Source organism: Calonectris borealis, chromosome 2 (genome assembly GCF_964195595.1).
Source record: "Calonectris borealis chromosome 2, bCalBor7.hap1.2, whole genome shotgun sequence".
NCBI lineage: Eukaryota > Metazoa > Chordata > Aves > Procellariiformes > Procellariidae > Calonectris > Calonectris borealis.
In genome coordinates this window covers 152,297,422-152,316,653 of record NC_134313.1, presented here as the reverse complement: position 1 = coordinate 152,316,653, position 19,232 = coordinate 152,297,422, and the positions used below count along the sequence as shown (strand labels likewise).

Sequence of the window (19,232 nt, the reverse complement as noted above, 5' to 3'; positions counted from 1 at the left end):
CTGAAAACCAAAAGACACACTTCCTCAGTAGCTCTTCTGCAGTAATATTCTGCTAGAACATTCTGCAGAGTGGAAGGAATTTTCAGCCTCTCAACTAAAGTTACTCCACTTTCATATAAAGTAACATAGTATTTATGCAGAAATATGTCAGGAATACAAAGGCACTTCTGAATACAGAAAGACCCTTTTTGGTAAAAGGAATTTCCTCTGAAATTCCAACCAATTTTTCTACCCACACTCACTTAGTTCAATATCACTTACTTTCTGGAACTCCCTACATGATACTTGTTGTGGGAACTATTCCCCCTATTTTTTTTTTTTTTTTTTTAGATTACTGTTAAAATCAATGCACAGAAATAAAAAACAGTTTTCAATGTTTTCCGATTCAGGGTGCCCTTAAGACAAAATATCTCGTACTCCGAGTAATAACACCAGGTTTATGCACTAAGAATAGTTTTTTGCATTCTTTTAGACTTATACAGTTCATTCCTTGCTCCTAGCATCTTCAGCCACGAACTGAGATTTATAAATGACTTAGTAGTATGAACTTTTACAGCCAAACGTCAGTGAGAAAGGAGTAAAACAAGACATAACTCTTCAACCATAGCAGGTTTTTTTTGTCCTCATTTCATCCCCAAACACAAGTTAATAGTTGCCAAATTTCTGTGGTCCTTCAAATTGTGCTTAAAATCAGTACCAGATCCCTCAGAAAGTTTGGTCCAACAGCTGAAGAGGACTGCTTGGCCTGCCCAAACTGGCTTTCATGTAGGAATTTAGGGTGCGGGCAGATACGGTGTACTTGAAAACCCTGAGATCACCTGTGGACAAACTAATTTTATAGGTGCTCATTATCATCTCTATGGGAACAGCTTCTTGCTCTGGTTTTTCTGAAAATTTCTTAGGAATCCTTGTCTCCTATACTAGCAGAACTATACTCCTGCTGGGTAAAAAATGTCTTATTACAGAACAGCTTTGGCATTACTTTCATTCTGGAAAAATCAAAAATTAACATTAAACCCAGGGATTTTCCAATAAAAAAACTGCCTGATAGAAATTTATATAGAAGAGAAGCCTAAATTTAGAGTCTAAAATGTAAGTTGGTTCTAAATTACCTTATAACAGCTTCCTACATAGTGCTCTACTGAATAAAAATGGTTCACTTACCTTAACGAAAACAATTAAATTAATAGGACTGCATTTTTCTCAGTGTTTACATATTTGAAATTTAATAAAACGGCTTTTCCCCCATCTGATTTGTTTAGTTAATATCCTCACTATGCTCTCTCAAATAATTACATTTCAAGTGAGAGACTTCTGTTACTTATTTTTCATTACACTTATTTTTTTTTAGCTAAGAAGCCTGCTGATCTCTTTTCCTCCTTATTTCTCATACCTGAAAGCACCTTTGATTTTATCAGTAGAATATTGTTGTAATTTTTAAGTTCTAGGAGAAAAAAAAATAACTAAGAAAGGCTCTTCTCATTGTGACCTAGGAGATGCTGAGCTGTGTTTTACAAAGCAGTAGCACATAGCAAGGTGCACAGGCAATACGGCAATAGCACATGGCTGCTCTGTCAGAATTTGCTTGGGTGTACTGACAACCTGGGCATTAATGCTTTAATCACTTCAAAGGTGACAGTATACAGCCAAATACAACCCTGCTTTTAAATTACTGTCCTTATACAACAACTAACTTAATGGCATGACTTTCATGGACAGAGGTTGACAAAGCAGTTCAACAAACATTAGCTTTAGTCATTCTAAATATTTTCAGTGCAAGTCATAAGAAAGAGGAGTTTGTTTCCAAGCTTCCTATCCAGCATCCCTGACTTCCTATCCAGCATGAGGAAAGGGATCATCCAAAATTGCCCAGCCAGGTCTAAAGCCATCCCAGTATTGTTAATTACTGCCCTAAAAACTTGCTTTGTTATTGATAACCTGATTCATTACAAAACGTTACAAAAATACCTGGAAAGAAGAAAAACAGGAAAACCATGGGCCCTTCCCACTAAGTGGCATGTTTTCCCTATCATCCTAGCCCTTTTCCTTGGCTTGAATACAGTCTACTTGATTGCAAACTCTTTAAGTCTGATTTACATTTGCTTTTAGGAACATTTACTTACATGACAATAAACATGTCTGTATTCCTTATATCCGTGATGTAGAACCCATCACACATTTTCCCAGTACAAGTGAGCTTTTTTGGGGAAAAGTTCTTAACATCTGTCTCCATAAGAACTAGAGCAGCTCTGGCAGATGGCATCACCACATTACAGAACACATCCTCATCGTCATCTCTCCCGAAAAAGCTATACCAGGGGCCCTTCCTGTGAAGATCAGATTGTGCCTCAACATTCAGGACCATCAGATCTGCAATGTCAGTTAATGGCATTTTGACAGAGACAAGAAAAAGCAATTCTTTGTAAGAAAGGGGAATAGATAAAAACACCACTATTTTGAAGGAGTGCTGAAAAAATACTCATTTTGGAATCTATATTGTAAATATCTTTAGATGTTTTGACAACTCACCATCCCTCCAACATGTAATCTTTACCATTCAGTCAGAGCACAGTTTCTTGAGTCAACTCTCACAAGATCAGTGTTAGCAGTGGTTTAAGGGAGAACCTACTTTATACAAGTAGCGAGAAAAAGAGAAAAAGACAAAGTTAAAGAAGTCTAATGTCCATTGATCTGAACCTGGACTTCTTCCTTACAGATGTCTGGCCACAGTGTTTTGAGGTGAATGTGCAAACTGTGCAAGTTGCTTTAAAAAAACTGTGCTGTTTCTTTAAAAACCTGTTGTCTTCTACATAAAGATTGTCTAAGACCGTTGTTATGAGGCTGCACACTTCTTGTATCTATCCTGAGTGAGATTCACTCAGTTCATGGCTGTAGCTTTTCCTCTCCAAAAGCCAAACTGGCAGTCTCAGAAAAGCATCCAAAATCTAGTTGTTGTTTTTCTTCTTACAGTCTATTTTCAGGGAGCGAGAGACGTGACCAGTCCAGTGGTGCTCCCCACGAGGCTCTCAGGCTGCCACAGCACCCCAATGCATTGCCTCATTTCTCTCAACAAGATGCGATGTAGCAAATAAACAAGACTAATTCTGTAATCAAAATGTAGCGGGGATATTTAAGAAGGCACAAAGAAAATTGTCAGAGGCCCACTGGACACCTTTCCTTGATTTTCATTATAGAGACAAGCTTAATAGGAATTAGGCTCTTAACTGTCCACCAAGTTAACAAGTCTGAGGAAGATGCATGAAAGCGCTCTATTTTTGTTCGGCTGTGCTCAGAAGAGTTTTCATACATATGAGCAGAACTGGTTCAAAATAGAGACAAGCTGCTGATTTGGCAAGCCAGATGCTGCCGTTTCTGCATTTTCACCTCTCACAGGAGAGGCAGAGACCTTCGTGGCACCCACCTGCAGCCACTCGTCCTGCGCAGCCCTGGGAACGCACCGGCCTTTCCTCCACAGTCCAGCAACCAGGAGTTTTACAGCAACCACATTAACTCCTGTCTTCTTGAAAATCATTACAGAGTGGCAACATCTTAAAGTTTTAAAGAAGTTTTGGGGTTTTTTCACATGCATTATGCTGTTAGTGGCAAAAATTTCACAAATGTGAGTAGCTGAAGCAAAAAGGAAACCAGCTCTGAAGTAGAAAGCTCTCTAATGGCATTAGACGAAATAAAATTGTACTGGACTGTTGTATAATTGTCTGGGTTTAGAAGACTCTCAGCCAATTTAGTTTAGAAAAGACATCAAAGAGGGGGAGGCATTTACTGTACTTCAAAAACCCTCAGCAAATGAAAGAGTAACAGGACCAAAGGTACATACGATGAAATGGTTCAGCACTTCTGTGATTTTATTGACTACATTTTAAGCCAAAGGGGAGTATTAGATAATATAATCTGACCAACTACACAACACAGACCACACTGCTCCAACCAAAGCACGTCTGCCTGGATCCCAACAGCACGTGAATGGCTAATAAGAGTCTTCCAGAAAGGTATCTGGTCTGCATTTGAAAACCAGAGACCGAAGAGGTTGGACTGTATTTGGATTTGATTTTCCTGGTTAACAGTGCAAATATCACCAGCCTCCAATGCATTTGTGCTCACAGTCATCAGGGCAAAATAAACAACACAAACAAACGCATAATTATACCTTCACCCCCCCATCCTCCTCAGTGGCCCAGCTATTAGACAGCAGAAGGGATTTCACATAGATCGAAGAAGAGGAAGGCCCAAGTCCCAGGGAGGTGCAGCAATCTGCTGCTCCCCGCATGCCTGAACACTTGCACACTTGTACAATACACAAGTTTCTGCCGGTTTCAAAACTCCCTTCAACCCAATGCATTCCAGCATATTTACCAGAGGACCATATTTACTTACTACATAAGTTGGTAAGAAAACAAAAATAATAGGACGAGAATAATAGAAGAGATCAGAAATATAGTTGGAAAGAAAAGCTGAAACTCCAAAGCATTTCACTGGATAGTCAATCTAGAGAGAAGAAAAGCGAAAACAGATTTAAGGCAAAGAGTTGCACACAAATAGCTTCTCTTAAATCTGCATACTTCCCAAAACAAGGAATACAATCTAAAACTAAGGCTAGGCTAAGCTAGAGACTCCCATTTAAAATAAGACTGCAGACTCAAGAGCACAAATTTATACAGTTGTTTGCGGTTGTTTTTTTCCAAAAAGGCAAAGTGTGGTGTAGGATTTGGTGGGGGGAGAGGTAAAAGGGAAAGGGTCTGATTGTCCCAATTATGACACTGTATCAAAAGGCGAAAATAATTATTGGTAACATCCAAGATGGCCAAACAGCCCCAGGGTCCCATTGTACCAGGCGCTAGACAGAGTCAGATTTCACCTCCACTCAAATAAATTCCCAATGAAAGAAAACGTTAAAAACACATCACTACAGTGGTGGCTATCAATACAAAGCTGCTTCTTGAGAGGTAACATATGACCACTGTGATGTCTACAGTCATTCCAAAAGTGAAGGGAAATGCCACTAAAGTGGTTATTTTATTTCAGAAAATAAAAGGGTTCTCCCTTCCAAAAGAGGAAGCAGAAACGAAAGACTTTTTTTAACCTGCACAGAGGTGCTCCAGAAGTCAGAATGAATGCCTGCCAGAAACTGGTCTGACCTCAATGATTTGGACCACATCCACAGAGCTTACTCCTACTAGGAGTGTGTTGCTTGTACTGATGGTTAAATTGAACAAGAAGATCAATAGCACCTGAGAAGGTGATAAAGGGAGAATGATCCACTGAATGGTGAGCTGATTAGCCTTTGTTGCAAGACAGAAGAACATATCCCATTTGCTTTCATTCTCCCTCCAAGATCTAAAATGCCTCCCTACAGAGAATACTCGAAAAAGCTGGTCATAGAACAAAGCACAACAGGGGCTCTGAGGGCCAGCGCAACAGGTCAGCAGCTCCGTTCATCTTTGCAGAGATCACAGATTCCTGCCTTTGTTATTCAGGATCAAACAAGGATTAAAATCGTATTGGTGAGAACTGTCTGCATGCTCCAAGCTGAAACACCAAACCTAATGTAAAGCTATTGCTATGAAATCATACAGCTATGGAACGTCTGAATGGATACCTACACACATACTCACACTTGCAACCCTAAATTATTTGGGATTTAATCAATGCAAGAAATAATAGGGGAAAAAAAAAAACCAAGGACTGTTCTTTGTAACAGTATTTATATCTTTGGAGAAAACAAATTGAGTGGAATGAGAGCATAGACAAAGTCAAATGTTTGATGTTTGCAATCGACAAGTGAGATGCTATTTCATTGTAAATAAGAGTTAACGTTAACAATGATAACAGTGTAATTCTTGTCATGTAACTCTTACTAAGAAGGTAAGTATTCAGCTGTTGTACAGAATTTATCCTTTTCAAGCCCTCCTCTTCCTCCGCCACTCTTTTCTCGATAGGATGTTGAAGCTTGTAGCTCTAGCTTAAGGGGAGCCTTCACAGCCATAGGATCCCACTGACATACGTGGTGCTTCACACAAACTTTGCTTTCTTTCATACATCTGCGAGACATGGCAGTCATTTCTTGTGTGACATACATATACACTGAAATACAGAATTAACTCAAGGGCTATGGAAAATTCAGTGAGAAGTGAAGACTTCAAAATTGATGCATTTCTTAATTATTCCAAGTGTTCCAACATTTTCACCATTTAGCAGTGTAATAACAAAGATATACAAGTAGGGAAAATACTTTTAAATTTGGTGCAGTACAATACAATGATAAAGATGCAGAATGTGACTCCTTATAATCATGTAATCACTGAAGAAAATATTTTTAGGTTACACTTGTAACAAAAATGACTGTTATAATGTATCATTTTTGTTAAGCAATGTTAGAAAGCAGCTAGAATAATCCACTGATGCATAATTAAAAGCAACTCTCAATCACCTATGGAAATTAAACATAACTGAAATACGCATTAAACCTGTAAAAATAATTCTTCTTTAAGTGGCTTACTGAGCAATACTTCATAAACATTGCTTTTTATAATTAGACAGACTATGTAGCAATAAAGCGGTCCCTTAGAAAGCAATCATTATTATGGAGTCCTATCCTGCAAGAAAACTCAAACTTCAAAATTAAACTTCATTCCATTACCAAGAAAAACAAAAAAATCAGTCTTGGAATTTTTCACAAAAATATTCCAGAAGATTCATATCAGGATGATTGGAGCATTTTATTTAGACATTTATTTCAAACAAACATCCTATTAGTTATCCATATAAAGATTGTGTATAATTGAACCACCAAGAAATGCCTCCTTCAGCTAGTATAATGCAGTATTCACTTTGAAGGGCTCTGGAACAATATGAGTTCAGGAGTTTAAGTTCTACAGGGCAAATGTTTACTCTCACATGCTTAAAACCAATTTGTGCCATGTCTTGCACATATTGGAATATAAAGATGTTTTATCATGTCTTGTAAAAGTTTACAAGTTCTGGAGTGCTGCTTTATTTGACCTCCTTTCTTGGAAGAGAGACAAGCTGTTTTGGCTGAGCTAAAAAACACAATGACTATCCAACAGCGTAAGATAGATATGATTAGTGATGGAAATGGACAAATGGTATCAAAACTTTTTAAACCTTTCAAGAGGAAGAAAGGACATGTTTTTGGCAGGGCTTTGTCTGGTAGATAGGTTTCTAGAATTGCTCAAAACATTATCACCAAGCCATTTTCCATTACCATACAACAGGACTTTCTCAAAATGTCTTTTTTCTCATTTTTTCCCCGTAAGAAAGGATTAAAACTAATGCACATTTTTGATCAAGTTTTATCAGTCTTTCAAATTATACAATTCCCTAGAGCAGCTCCCTGAAATACATATTTTCATATTTCCAAATTAATACTTTCTTAAAATGTTAATTCAGGAAATTGCACTGCTGGTGTTCGTTTCACTCCATTTCAGGATGAAAACAAGTATCAAAACATCATAATTTCAGACAAGCCAATAACAACTTACTGAGTAGCCCTAGCAATCCTCCTCTATCTCTAGGACAGTACCCTATACATTGTAGACTAATTTACTCTGTTTAGAAAACTCACATTTTATAATGCAGTCTATGTTATCCAAATAAATCCCACTACCATATCTATATTACAGGTCTTTCCCCCTTTCAAAGCTTTAACCATTAAATACTTAGATAATATATATGAAGGGATAAAAATATTTCAACCCTAGCCCACGCAGAAAGCCAGTACCATCTTTCAAAATCTTAGTGTTACCTCTACTAAATCAGCTTTTGAAGTCCTGAAAGTAAATAAGGAGATATTTGCAGCTATTAACTAAAAAATAAGAATCTGAATATACTTACTCCATTTCTTCTATTGTAGTAGGAGAAAGAAGTGTTGAACTTGTTATAGAAAAAGTATCAGAAGTAAATGGTGTCTCAAAAAACTCACATGCACATCTTCACACACTTATGAGAAGTTTAAAAGAAACAACTGGTGAGCAAAAGCAGTTGGCAATGGAAGAGAGTCTTGACATAAGCGTGAATAAAACAGAGTGGAAATACAAAGCTCAAAAGCGATACCATATTCTCCAGATATAAATCAGACAGGAAAAATGAATTGTGTGAAAGATGAAAGAGCAACTGACCACAGAATCACACAGCAGCGGAGGCTGGAAGGCACCTCTGGAGATCATCCAGTCCCAACCCCTGCTCAGAGCAGGCTCAGCTAGAACAGGTTGCCCAGGGCCACATATATTCAGGTTCTGAATATCTCCAACAATGGAGACTCCACCATATCTCTGGGCAACCTGTTCTAGTGTCTGACTACCCTCACAGTGTGGGGAAAAAAAAAAGTTTTCTTTTTCTGTTTCAGTTTGTGCCCATTGCCTCTTGTCCTGTCACTACTCCTGAGAAGAGTCTGGCTCTGTCTCCTTCACACCTTTCCCTCAGGTATTTACACACACAGATAAAATCCCCTGAACCTTCTCTTCTCCAGGCTGAATAGTCCCAGCTCACTCAGACTCTCCTCGTTCAACAGGTGCTCCAAACCCTCAATCATTCTGGTGGCCCTTCGCTGGACTCACTCCAGTACATCCATGTCTCTTGAACTGGGAAGCCCAGAACTGGACACAGCCCTCCAGATGCTGCCTCACCAGGCTGGGTAAAGAGGAAAGATCATCTCCCTCGACCAGCTGGCAAGGCTCTGCCTAACGCAGCCCAAGGAGGCTGTTGGCCGCCTTTGCTGCAAGGGCATTGCTGGCTCATGGTCAACCTGATGTCCACCAGGACCCCCTGAGCCTTTTCTGCAAAGGTGCTTTCCAGCCATTCAGCCCCGCAGCCTGTACAGGTGCACGGGGTTAGGCGTAAGACAAGGACCAGCATCTCCCCAGCCTCTCTAACATCTCATCACAGAACAGTGTTAGCAGAATGCCTCTATGCAAATGACCAAGTCATTCACAGTTCCCTATATATGTATATATAGGCATGCATGCGTGTGCATTTATATAATGTTCATACATATGCACACACATACACAGATTAGCTGTAAATAAATGTGTATATAAAAACATATACACAAAAAAACATTTGAGGGTTGCAAATAATTCATCAGCTATAGAGAAAGCTCAGTCTTTTTCTCAGATCAGGCCAACCTAGTTAGCTTTATTTTCAAACGTAAGAGTAAGACCATAACTGTTTTAGATGAAAGTTACAGGACTCACTTTGCCTAAATTAGAACGCATAGTTATACCACTCCATGAATTTTTTTTTCCCTAGCCAACCATATTTGAAAGATGAAAAAATTAACAGAATGATTAGATGGAAGTGGTGGTGTAAAAAAAGTAACTACTATATTCTGACAGAAAGAGTCGGTAAGGAGCTCAGTAAGCAAATCCTACTGTCTATTTTATGCAAGTAAATGGAAACTGATTGCCCTGCGAACAATAGCTGTGGTAAATCTAGGGACTAAATTTAACTGCAGAGGAATTCTGATCCTGCTGCAAGAAGCAAACAGTGCAGTATTACAAATATAAAATTGTCTTGTTTACCTCTACAGTAATATCTGCTTTTCCTCACCATTTCTTCCAAGTAAAGGAGGAAGGAAAGACGGTAAATATCTTCCTTATTTTAAGAAGTTTACATGCATAAGATGTTGGGGAGAAGTGTTTTTTTCTTTCATTACTTATTCACTGACAGAAAGAAGAGTAAAACCCTTGAAGGAGATGAATGAGAAAGAAAAGCAGCAATAAGATGAAGCTCAGTAATGGCTTATAAACTAGCCAAAACATAAAAAAGAAAGGAAGAAATACCCAAAAAAAGATAAAGATTAAAAATCAAATGTTCCACATTCCCATGTTAGTACTGGTGCTTAATATATTCATGATCTAAAACAGCACAAGGTGACAAAGCAATGAAGAAACACAAAAGACGATATTAAGTAGGTTAGTAAGGACTGAGAAATTTCTAGGAGACCAGTCCCTGCTCAGTGAATGGATGACCAGATAACAGTTTACAGTATTGACAAATGCAAACTAGAACAAATCATATGAATCACTGGGATCTAAAAAAAAGCATAGGTAAACCAAAAGCAGTTCTTTTTCATTTGCAAAAAACCATTCACCTCCTACCAGAAGTCACCAGCAAAAATGATGGTATTTGAATGTCTAGTGCTATAAAATTCTGCTCCAAAAATAAAACTAAATGAGTTTGTTTCCATTAAGGCTATTACTATGGCTCAGTACATTGCTTTGAATATGGAGATTCAGCAGCTATTCTCTCTAATTTTTCATCTTGGAATCTTTAATATGTTTTCAATCTAATTTTAATTTGTTATAGAAAAAGAGGAATGAACTTTCTTCCCAAGGCTATATTAAACTTGTCTCTTGTGCAGGTATCATGAAGTATAAAAAAAGCAGGAGAAATAGTTGCTACATTTAATACAAGTTTTTTTAAAATAAGGCAGGCAACGAGTTTTTTCCATTGGTTTACTGTTTCTCAAGTCCATGTTTTTTCAACAAAAATAATTAACTGTAGAATATGTACAGGAGCAGAATTTTCGTATTTTAACAACCAAAAAACCCTCCGCAGTGTATCACCTGAGTAAGCAAATACCTAAGTATGCAAGTCAGGAACAGAGTCTGCACAGTTCATAAGAAGCTGGTGTCCTTCGCAATGACAGCAAGTGCAGCAACAGTGTGTTTAGCTAAGAGGAGGTTGGGTGGCTTCATTTTTGACCAGAATGCTATCACAAATCAAGATCACTAAGAAAACTACGAAGCTGGTCAGACACAGGTTTCAAAAATATATCAGGATGCTTAACTCTTCCTGGAAGTATCTGAAGTGTGGGGTGGATGCATGCTGTAATGCACCCCAAAATCCCACTCTGAAGATGATCCAGCCTGGGCCCTGGCTGGAGCACATGACTCCCTTTCAGCTCACATGCTCGGCGAATCTTTCTGCAGAAACCAAACTGTGGAGAGGGCAGTTTGCATGCCTGGAGATCACACCTCAATTTGAGTCAGGGTGTCTATCAGTTTAAAGATAATAATTTTGCTTCTGCGTCCCAGTTGCAAGATGGGGGTAACAGTCTTTATATTATCTCACAAGATACGGGAGTGCTTGTGTATCTTCCAAGATAAGCACATCCTATCTCACATAGGACAGACCAGATGCTTTGATACCGAAATGCTGTATATTTATCTAATTGCATATATCTAATTGTCCTTAATGCTACTAGAGATGTTTTTCAGATATCGTACAGTCCTCTGAATGTAGTGATAACAAATGAGAGCCCTGAATGAAACTGTGCTCTGTTTATGCCTAGATCTGATACTGCTACTGCCACTTCACATCTGGGAAAGGTAACTGCCAGCCAGCCTGCCAAAGGAGAACGGTCCAGCCTGGCTGCAGTCCCTAGGCTCCTTGCTGCAAGGTTTTCTGTGGCTCCCAACAGACCCTGATCTTCCGTCTCTTGCCCCAGCCACAGACAGTCAGTTTCTCAGTCTCTCTCCAAGGAAGAGCTCTTCCCTGAGCCCGTCCCCCTCTCTGCGACTTCCCCTTTGCTCCCACCAGCTATATTTTGTCCATGTCCCCCCAGCTAACGAAACTTCTGGGCCTCACCTCTTTCCTTCCCAAACACGATGGGGAGAACCACCAGTTCAGCTAATTGGCGTTGCCTAATAGGATGCTCTGTCCAGCAGAGAAAGATCTGAAACCTGTAGCAATAGATCTGAAAGACCTGGTAATAGACGCAATGCTATCATTGCCTCTCAACTGCAAGAGAAACCAAACACCGCCCTGCTATTTTCATTTTTGTCAGACAGCATCATTCAACCAGTCATCTACTGCTTTTCACTTTTTAACTCTGGCGGAAGGAAAACAGCAGCAAATAGAACTAACCTGGATGAATTTAAATGCTCAAGTTAACACTGCTAACTAGGATGAAAGGAACTGTTGCAAAGGTTTTCTTCTTTTGAGGAAAACATTGATAACCAAGATTAGCTCCTGGAAAACACAGAGTCATTTAAAATTTTTTCTAAAAAGGCAAAGATGCCGTAGCTAAGCAACCTGGCTCTTCCTTAAACTGAAAGTTGGTTTTCATAGCACCTTGTTTATCACTGAAAGCTCTGACAAACCTCCACCTTATTTTATGTAATTGTGTCTGGGGGAGTGCCAGATTAGATCTGGTATACTGTCGTAAAGGGACTTTTACCATGAATGCAGATGATGCAAAGCTATTTTTAAAATAGCATCCAAAATGTTCTTTGTGTCTACGGCATGCTCTTCAAAAAAACCGAGTTGTGTGAGCAGCCATCAGCCTGAGAGAACAGATAGGCCTTTCTGCCTTTGGATCCAAGAAGTGCTGGCTATATTTTCTTTATCTGTGTACTGAACCGAGCCGCTCCCCCTTCTGTCCTAGATTGCCCCTTTAGCCGAGGATTTGATATAGCATTTAGTATTTGTATCTACCACTAAAGATCTTGTTTTCTTCTAAGGGGAAATATATCACACGCTTTCTACCCTGGTTTGGGTACTTCTCTTGCCCTATCTTGTATGCAATCTGTAGCTCCAAGGATGATTATTTCCAAATTAGAAGTTAACTATATTCTGTAAACCCTGTTCACTCAGATTGAATCACCAACAAACAGCTTTCTTTTCCATTTTTTCTCATTCTGACTGCATTTTTCCTAATGGACAGGACAGAAAATACACGCAAGTAATAAGCAAAACCAATGATACTGGATATGACCCACTGGGTTATGACTTTGGATGCTGATCTCTTGTCATGCTTCCCTTCCCACATAGTATTAATAGCCTTTTGCCATTTTGACAAGGGCACTGGAAAGCATCTGTTTGAAAAACCTGGAAAGCACTGGTTTTTTCGCTCTCTCCCAACTCAGTCCCCATTACAATTTTATTTTTAATCAGTCCCCACCTCCCCCTTTTTCGGTTGTCTGTAACACTACGTACAGTGTAATAAAATACGATGGTCCCAAATGTTTTGCTAAACAACAGAAAAAAGATTTTGGCTGCACTGCTCATTTGTTTTCCTTTCTCAGTTGGTTTTGTGTTTGTGCAGAATAAATGCACACGCTATGTGCCTATGCATCTTTCTACAAACACAGATATACACACACTATATACAGACAGCAATGCAGCTTTTTTGTTTACTCTGCCTCTCTCATTCCCTCTAGATATTTTTGCATGCTGTCATTTGTGGAATACTGCTGAAACCCAAAGGGATGTCAGCTGAGCCTGCCTCGTATTGCAAGCTGTTGGCAGTCTCATTAAGGATGGGGGAACAGTGTGGAGTCCGCTGCCGATTTTCACAGACTGATGCTGCTGGTTGGAAGCATTGGGCCGAGCTCAACGGGCTATGCTGGCTGATTTCTTCAGACGCTCCTCAGCCTTGAGTTTATTGTTGGTGTCTCAACAAGGATTCTAAAGTTGTTACTAAAAGTGCCAGCAGCTGCTGCCAGCATGTACGGGGAAGGAATCTAATATATTAAAAGAAAAATCTTCAAAGGTTTCAAACAGGGTAAAAATGCATGTTTTCTTACCCCCATAACCAGCCTTGCCTGTACAATGAAATTACTTTGGATTTGTTATTGGGTAACTATATTTCGTCTATGTTTGTTAATTTCAGAATTATCTGCATCATTTTGTTCTCTACCCAATTAATTTTAATCGTTTCTAACCCTGCAGATACTACCTGCCTCATCTGTTGCAGCCCCACAGAATCCAAATCTCTTGCCCATGTATTTTTTCAGGGAAACTGTTCCTATTTGGGTGTCAAGGTTGAGGGCAGGAAGAAGAATGTAGCTCTCTGTGCTTCACCATGAGTTGTCTCTTCTTCCCCCAGGTCAAGAAAAGAACCTGGCCATCAGCCTCTTTTTGGCCAATACAATTAAAAAAAAAAAAAAAAAGAGAGAAAAAAAAATCACAACTGAAATAGACTTTAGCCAAAGCTGCAGATTGGCTTTCATGTGTAAAGTCTCACCTAACTTCCTGCCTAATTAGACTGGGCAGTTTCCAGTCATCCTGAGGTTGAAGGAGGGCACTCTTGTTCTCTAGGCTGCTATGAAATCAGGGATACATGGGTCATGTGCACAAAAGAGAACAAATCAGGAAAAAATATGACTATGCATTAGGAATTTAGGTAGTCAATTTAAAAATGGGGAATCTAAAGTTCCCAGCGCTTGCTTTTGTTTTGTATTCAATTTGAGGGCACCATACATAAAGTAAGATATTTAAGAGTCACCAATCCACCTCCTGAGGAACACCTAAATCTAAGGACAGATGGCAGTTAAAGGAGGAATAATATGTCTAAGCATTTTGTGTATTTGAGTCATAATATTCTTTAATTCCTCAACCATATACTATTTTTCTTTCAAGCAAGGACTAGCACTACAACTATTCCATCACATAATCAGGTTACTCTTGATGACCTTCCAAAGCCAAATCCCAATGTCACGGTTAGCATCATCTCCTAGTGATTCTGTGCCAGAGCATGTGAAGGCAATACAGTACTTTCAAAACAATCTCTTCATTTTCAGGTAGAAGTTGGGTCCCATCCATTCCTTACTTTTTTCTGTCTAGCACATACAGACCATATGTTTACATTCACTGTAATGCACCTCCATCTCCCTCCTTTCAATTAATTTTATTTAGAAGATAAAAACTTCAGGACAGCACAGAAAGTAGGAAAATTTGTCTGCGATGTGTCTAGTAGATTTTAGCCACTATAAAACTACCTGAAATATAAGACAAAGTAAAGAAACATTTTAGTAACCCATAAGTTGTTTTTCTTTTCTCCTCTTGTCCATTCCCTAAGTCACTCCCTTTCCCTTCTCTATTGCTATATTTTCATAGTGTTAGGGAAGAGGGGAGTTGTATCTCTGAAATATTGAGCTTTATGCCTTAGATTTAATGGCACTGGTGGTCCAGCCACGTAGTAAGGGCTATGCAGTAAACAGATTTTCAGAGCCAAACCAGAAATTCACTATGGCAAAGGCTTACCAAACGGTCTGCAGAAAGGCTATGCTGCACTAAATACTCAAGTCACCTAACAAAACTAAAGGGAGGAAGGAGGGTCTAGCTTAAGCAGAACTGGAGATCCAGAGATCTCCGTTCTCTTCCTTACTCTGCTGGAGACAGAATTTGTAATCTGGGGCAGAGCATTCCAGCATCAGCAGGTGTTTCTGTATCTGCCTCTAAGAAGATAAAAGAGAGGATGGGGAATATCATTTCGTTAGCATTTATAAGGCAAACTGTGTGGAAAGCGTTGTTGCATAACTATGTAATGTACCCTTATTCCACAGGGTAGATTCCAATGAAACAAAGTGTGAAAAGCAGCATATGGGACCTGCTTGTAAAGAAAGAAGTCGCCATCTGACTGAACTCTCCTAAAGTGGTGATCATAGAGTAAAAGGAGAGAAAGCTTCTCTATAGATTGTTCTCAGCAACACCCCATCCCCAGGGTCATTGGTATTAAGCAAGGAGTCTCATCCTCTTCAGGTGCAATAAGGAAAGGCACTCCCTGCTTGCAAGTTTCATTTTGGGGGAGGTTTGTATTACCTACATATCCTTCGCTTAGCCATGAGGGCCTTGTTGATTTAACACTCTAATAAGTGCCATGGAAAAGGAAGAACAGCTGGCAGGTTTTTGCTCTACATACAAGCTGAAAAGCCATTCCTGAAGTGGCATTCATCTCCTTACCCATGTTATTAACACCTTAAAGGTGTGAACATGAGCCACTCTCACATATACAGCATCATTCATTAAAGAACTTCTGTCCTAGAATGTATATTTTAATTCCTTTTTGCATCAGAGGAACTCACTTATGGACTACAGCATCACATCACTAAAACAAAAACATGCAACTGTCCAGTATGAAAAATAAAACATCCTGTGTAACATCAGCAAACATAGTGCTTCCTATTGTCAAAACAGCACAAAGCAGCTCTGGTTTTATACTGATATATCAGGTTGGACTCAATAGTAGCCCAAGTGCTGTATAAAAAAAAGATTATTGTAAACTATGTAGAGCAGTCTTTGTTAGCTCTAAAGAACAAGGAAAACACTATGCAGAATAAACAGGGACAGAAAAAAAAAAGTAAAACCAACCGTGCAAGTGAGTCTGGTAAATAAAAGCTCTGCAAAGAAACTTACTTAAGCACAGCCAGCTTTACAACAACACACTCCAGAATCCAAACATGAAGAACTGATCTGTAATGTATATTTTAGAGTAAAAGAAATGTTATTCTCTCCTTCAGCGGATAGGAAATGCCCACCACCCTCTCAGCAGGAGAGTGAAGCCCAGAAGGCCAAGACCCAGTCCTAGCTCAAAGGTGGTGGAGACACCATCTCCGCATCAGTGGTCCATGACAGCCACCTCCGCTTCTCATGCACAGTAAGAGACCAAATCATAGAGGTGAGATTTTCTAGCTTGCCCCTGAGACATTAAAGACTGTGGAATTAAAATGGTTTTTTGGAAGTCATAGAATACTTTCTGTAACCCTTAAGGTTGTCTTTCATGCAGAATTTCATTCTGCACTCAGTTTCCTAAATGACACTCCGCTTGCCTCATGTGCAATAATAAAATGGAAGGTAGATTTTACTGAATGTCATATTCATGGAGAAAACCCCTTTTCATAATCAGAGTGAATTCTACAGAGAAATAAAAACTACTTTTTACTCCCATGAAAATGAATTGTGAAGAGTGAAAAAAATCCTTTTATTTCCCCCCCTTCTCCCACAAATTCTTCCAGAGAGAGAGTAGCTTTTTGCATTGTTCTCTCCAGGACACACTCTTAAGGACTTAGATTTGGAAGGGAAGTGTAATTGTGGAATTATATCTAGTTTGGTTTGACTCAGATTCTGTTTTCCTATATAGTAAGAATATAGAGCATGATTCAGAGCCCATTACAGCAAACAATGGGCTTTGAACGAGACCAAAGGTGCATTAAAGCCCAGCATTGATCTTTCTTCATTTTCTCTATTTTACTTTTGCCTTGGTTTTTCTTAGTCTTCTCATAGGGGTTTTTCTTCCCCTTTTCTTCTTGGTTGCAGGAAGAGATGCAATGTACAATCCCACTCCTCTGCTGACAGTTTTGCTCATAAGACATTAGGAAAAGGAGGAGCACTTGCCAAAATATATAATCACATTCAGGATAACTATTAAAGAACAAGGTTTACCAGATCTCATGGGAAACAATATTTTCTTCGAGGAAGAAACATGAGATATTAAAAAATTGTTCCTTTGAATTCAGAAGTCAAAAAGTACTCAACAAAGGAAAAAAAAAATTTTTTTTTCCATTTGCAGAAATATTTCATTTAAAATTAGTCTTTATCAAAGGCTACTTGATTTTTCATTTCAAGTTTAAGAAAAAAAAAATTCAAGTGAAAAATACCAAAAAGGATGTTTACAAAAATTCTGAGTTTTTCTTGCTCAAAAATGTTAGTAGATGAATTCATCAAAACCAATTCTTTTCCTAAATTTAGATTTGGCTTTGATAAATTGGCATTTTATAACAAATTAGGCAAACGTCTCATGACTTCTGGTAGACAACTGTCAACTTTCCCTACATTTTAATTGTCCTTTCTGAAAGCACAGAAGTGCATGACGTGCCTACTCTCACAGATAACAAATGGGTGCCTTTGAAAACAACATCATATGCCGTAATAAAAAGAAAAATCACTGAATGTATTTTGTTTTAAAGTTTCATTGAACACATATGACTGGCCAGGCTGAATGATCTACAATATGCCGACAGACGGAGCCAGACACAGACCTTCAGAAGAAAGGGGAAGCAGGAAGGAGCTGAACAGAAACATTTAGTCAGCTCTGTCAAAATGTTGGCATTTCTATTAAGAAAGAATTACAGTAGCCAATTCTGCCTGTTTTCTGTATCATTCTACCAAAAGCCCATGTTTTTCTGAATAATTATTATTAGCATTTGAGCTACTTCTACTGTATTTTGCAAGGCTGTCCACTCAAAAGTGACACTGACATTAAAAGCCTATTTTGATTTTGAGTGTAAAATAATTATTTGACTTGCAAGCAGACCTTCATAAATCATTTCACTGGTAACATTCTTTTCCTCTATAGCTGTTATTTCTGCACAATAACTTAGCTTATGTTTTATTTAACACCAATATTCCTGAAATGCAGGCACTCCTGAAATTCACGCGCATCATAACGCCTCGCGCAGAAAGATTTCTTCAGCCTACAAACCACATTTGAAGTCTATAAAATAGACAGCATTTATACTACAGAAAATTATTCATAGTGGAAAGACTTGTTATCGAAGCGTAGCTCAGTCCCTTAGGGACAGACATACCTCAGAATTGTTGAGATGACACCTGTGCGTCCCCGAGAACCACCCCTCACTCGAACACTGGTCAATGTCCACCTTCTGCAGATTGATGTCGACTTTGACAACACCTCTGAAAATAGAGAAAAACAGCCTTGAACACAGCAACTACAAAAATAGGTTAAATTCTTTATGATGCTGTAGCCTGCAAAGCGGAACTACATCTTTCTTCTAAATACTGAATTTGATTAAATGCCTGTAAACAGGGAAGTTTTGTGTTCCCGAAGCCATGACTGCAGAGACACATTCTTACGCTAGACCTTACTGAGATGTATTGCGACAAGAGCTCGGTAAATCTAGCGCCCTGACAAAGTGTAAGGCGGCAGGTAAGAATAAGTTATACACTCAATTTAATGCCCTTCACATTTTACAATGCAGCAAAGAACTGAAATAAATACAATGAACGAACTGCACTACTTTTTCCGAGGCCAGGGACCTCCCCGGCTGACCCCGAGTGCAGTATCGGGCGCCGCACCTCACCCCCGTGCCCGCTGACGACGGCATCCTCCCCTTTGCTCCAGGGAACGCCACTGGCCAAAACAACTGGCAAAAGCCTTTTTCTGTACTCTCCCCAGAGACACCCCGACCTCCCGTGACTTCAGGCCTCTTCTCCGCGGCTCGGCGCCCTCCTCCAGCAGGCACCCAAGCCCCTCCCCGCCAGCCGGCCCTGGTGAAATACCCGATACAACATCGGAAGGGCAGCGCGAGCCAGGAGTAGGCCACCGATGTCTGTGGAACCAGAAAAAATGTTTCCTACACACACAGGTCCTCAAGGACTATCTGAACTGTGTTCGTTCTACGCCAAGAACACTCCCGTTTTCATCATCAACAGTCTCGCTCAGAAATTTGTTT

General features: G+C 39.3%; 1 protein-coding gene across 1 annotated transcript in view; it reads right to left on the bottom strand.

Moving 5' to 3' along the window:
• GPR158 (G protein-coupled receptor 158) overlaps positions 1-19,232 on the bottom strand; it is a 204,313-nt gene that overhangs the window by 169,444 nt on the left and 15,637 nt on the right. Inside the window, exon 2 of the mRNA XM_075140803.1 lies at positions 18,348-18,453. Coding sequence (XP_074996904.1) covers positions 18,348-18,453 — 106 coding nt within the window. The remainder of the gene's footprint in view (positions 1-18,347; positions 18,454-19,232) is intronic.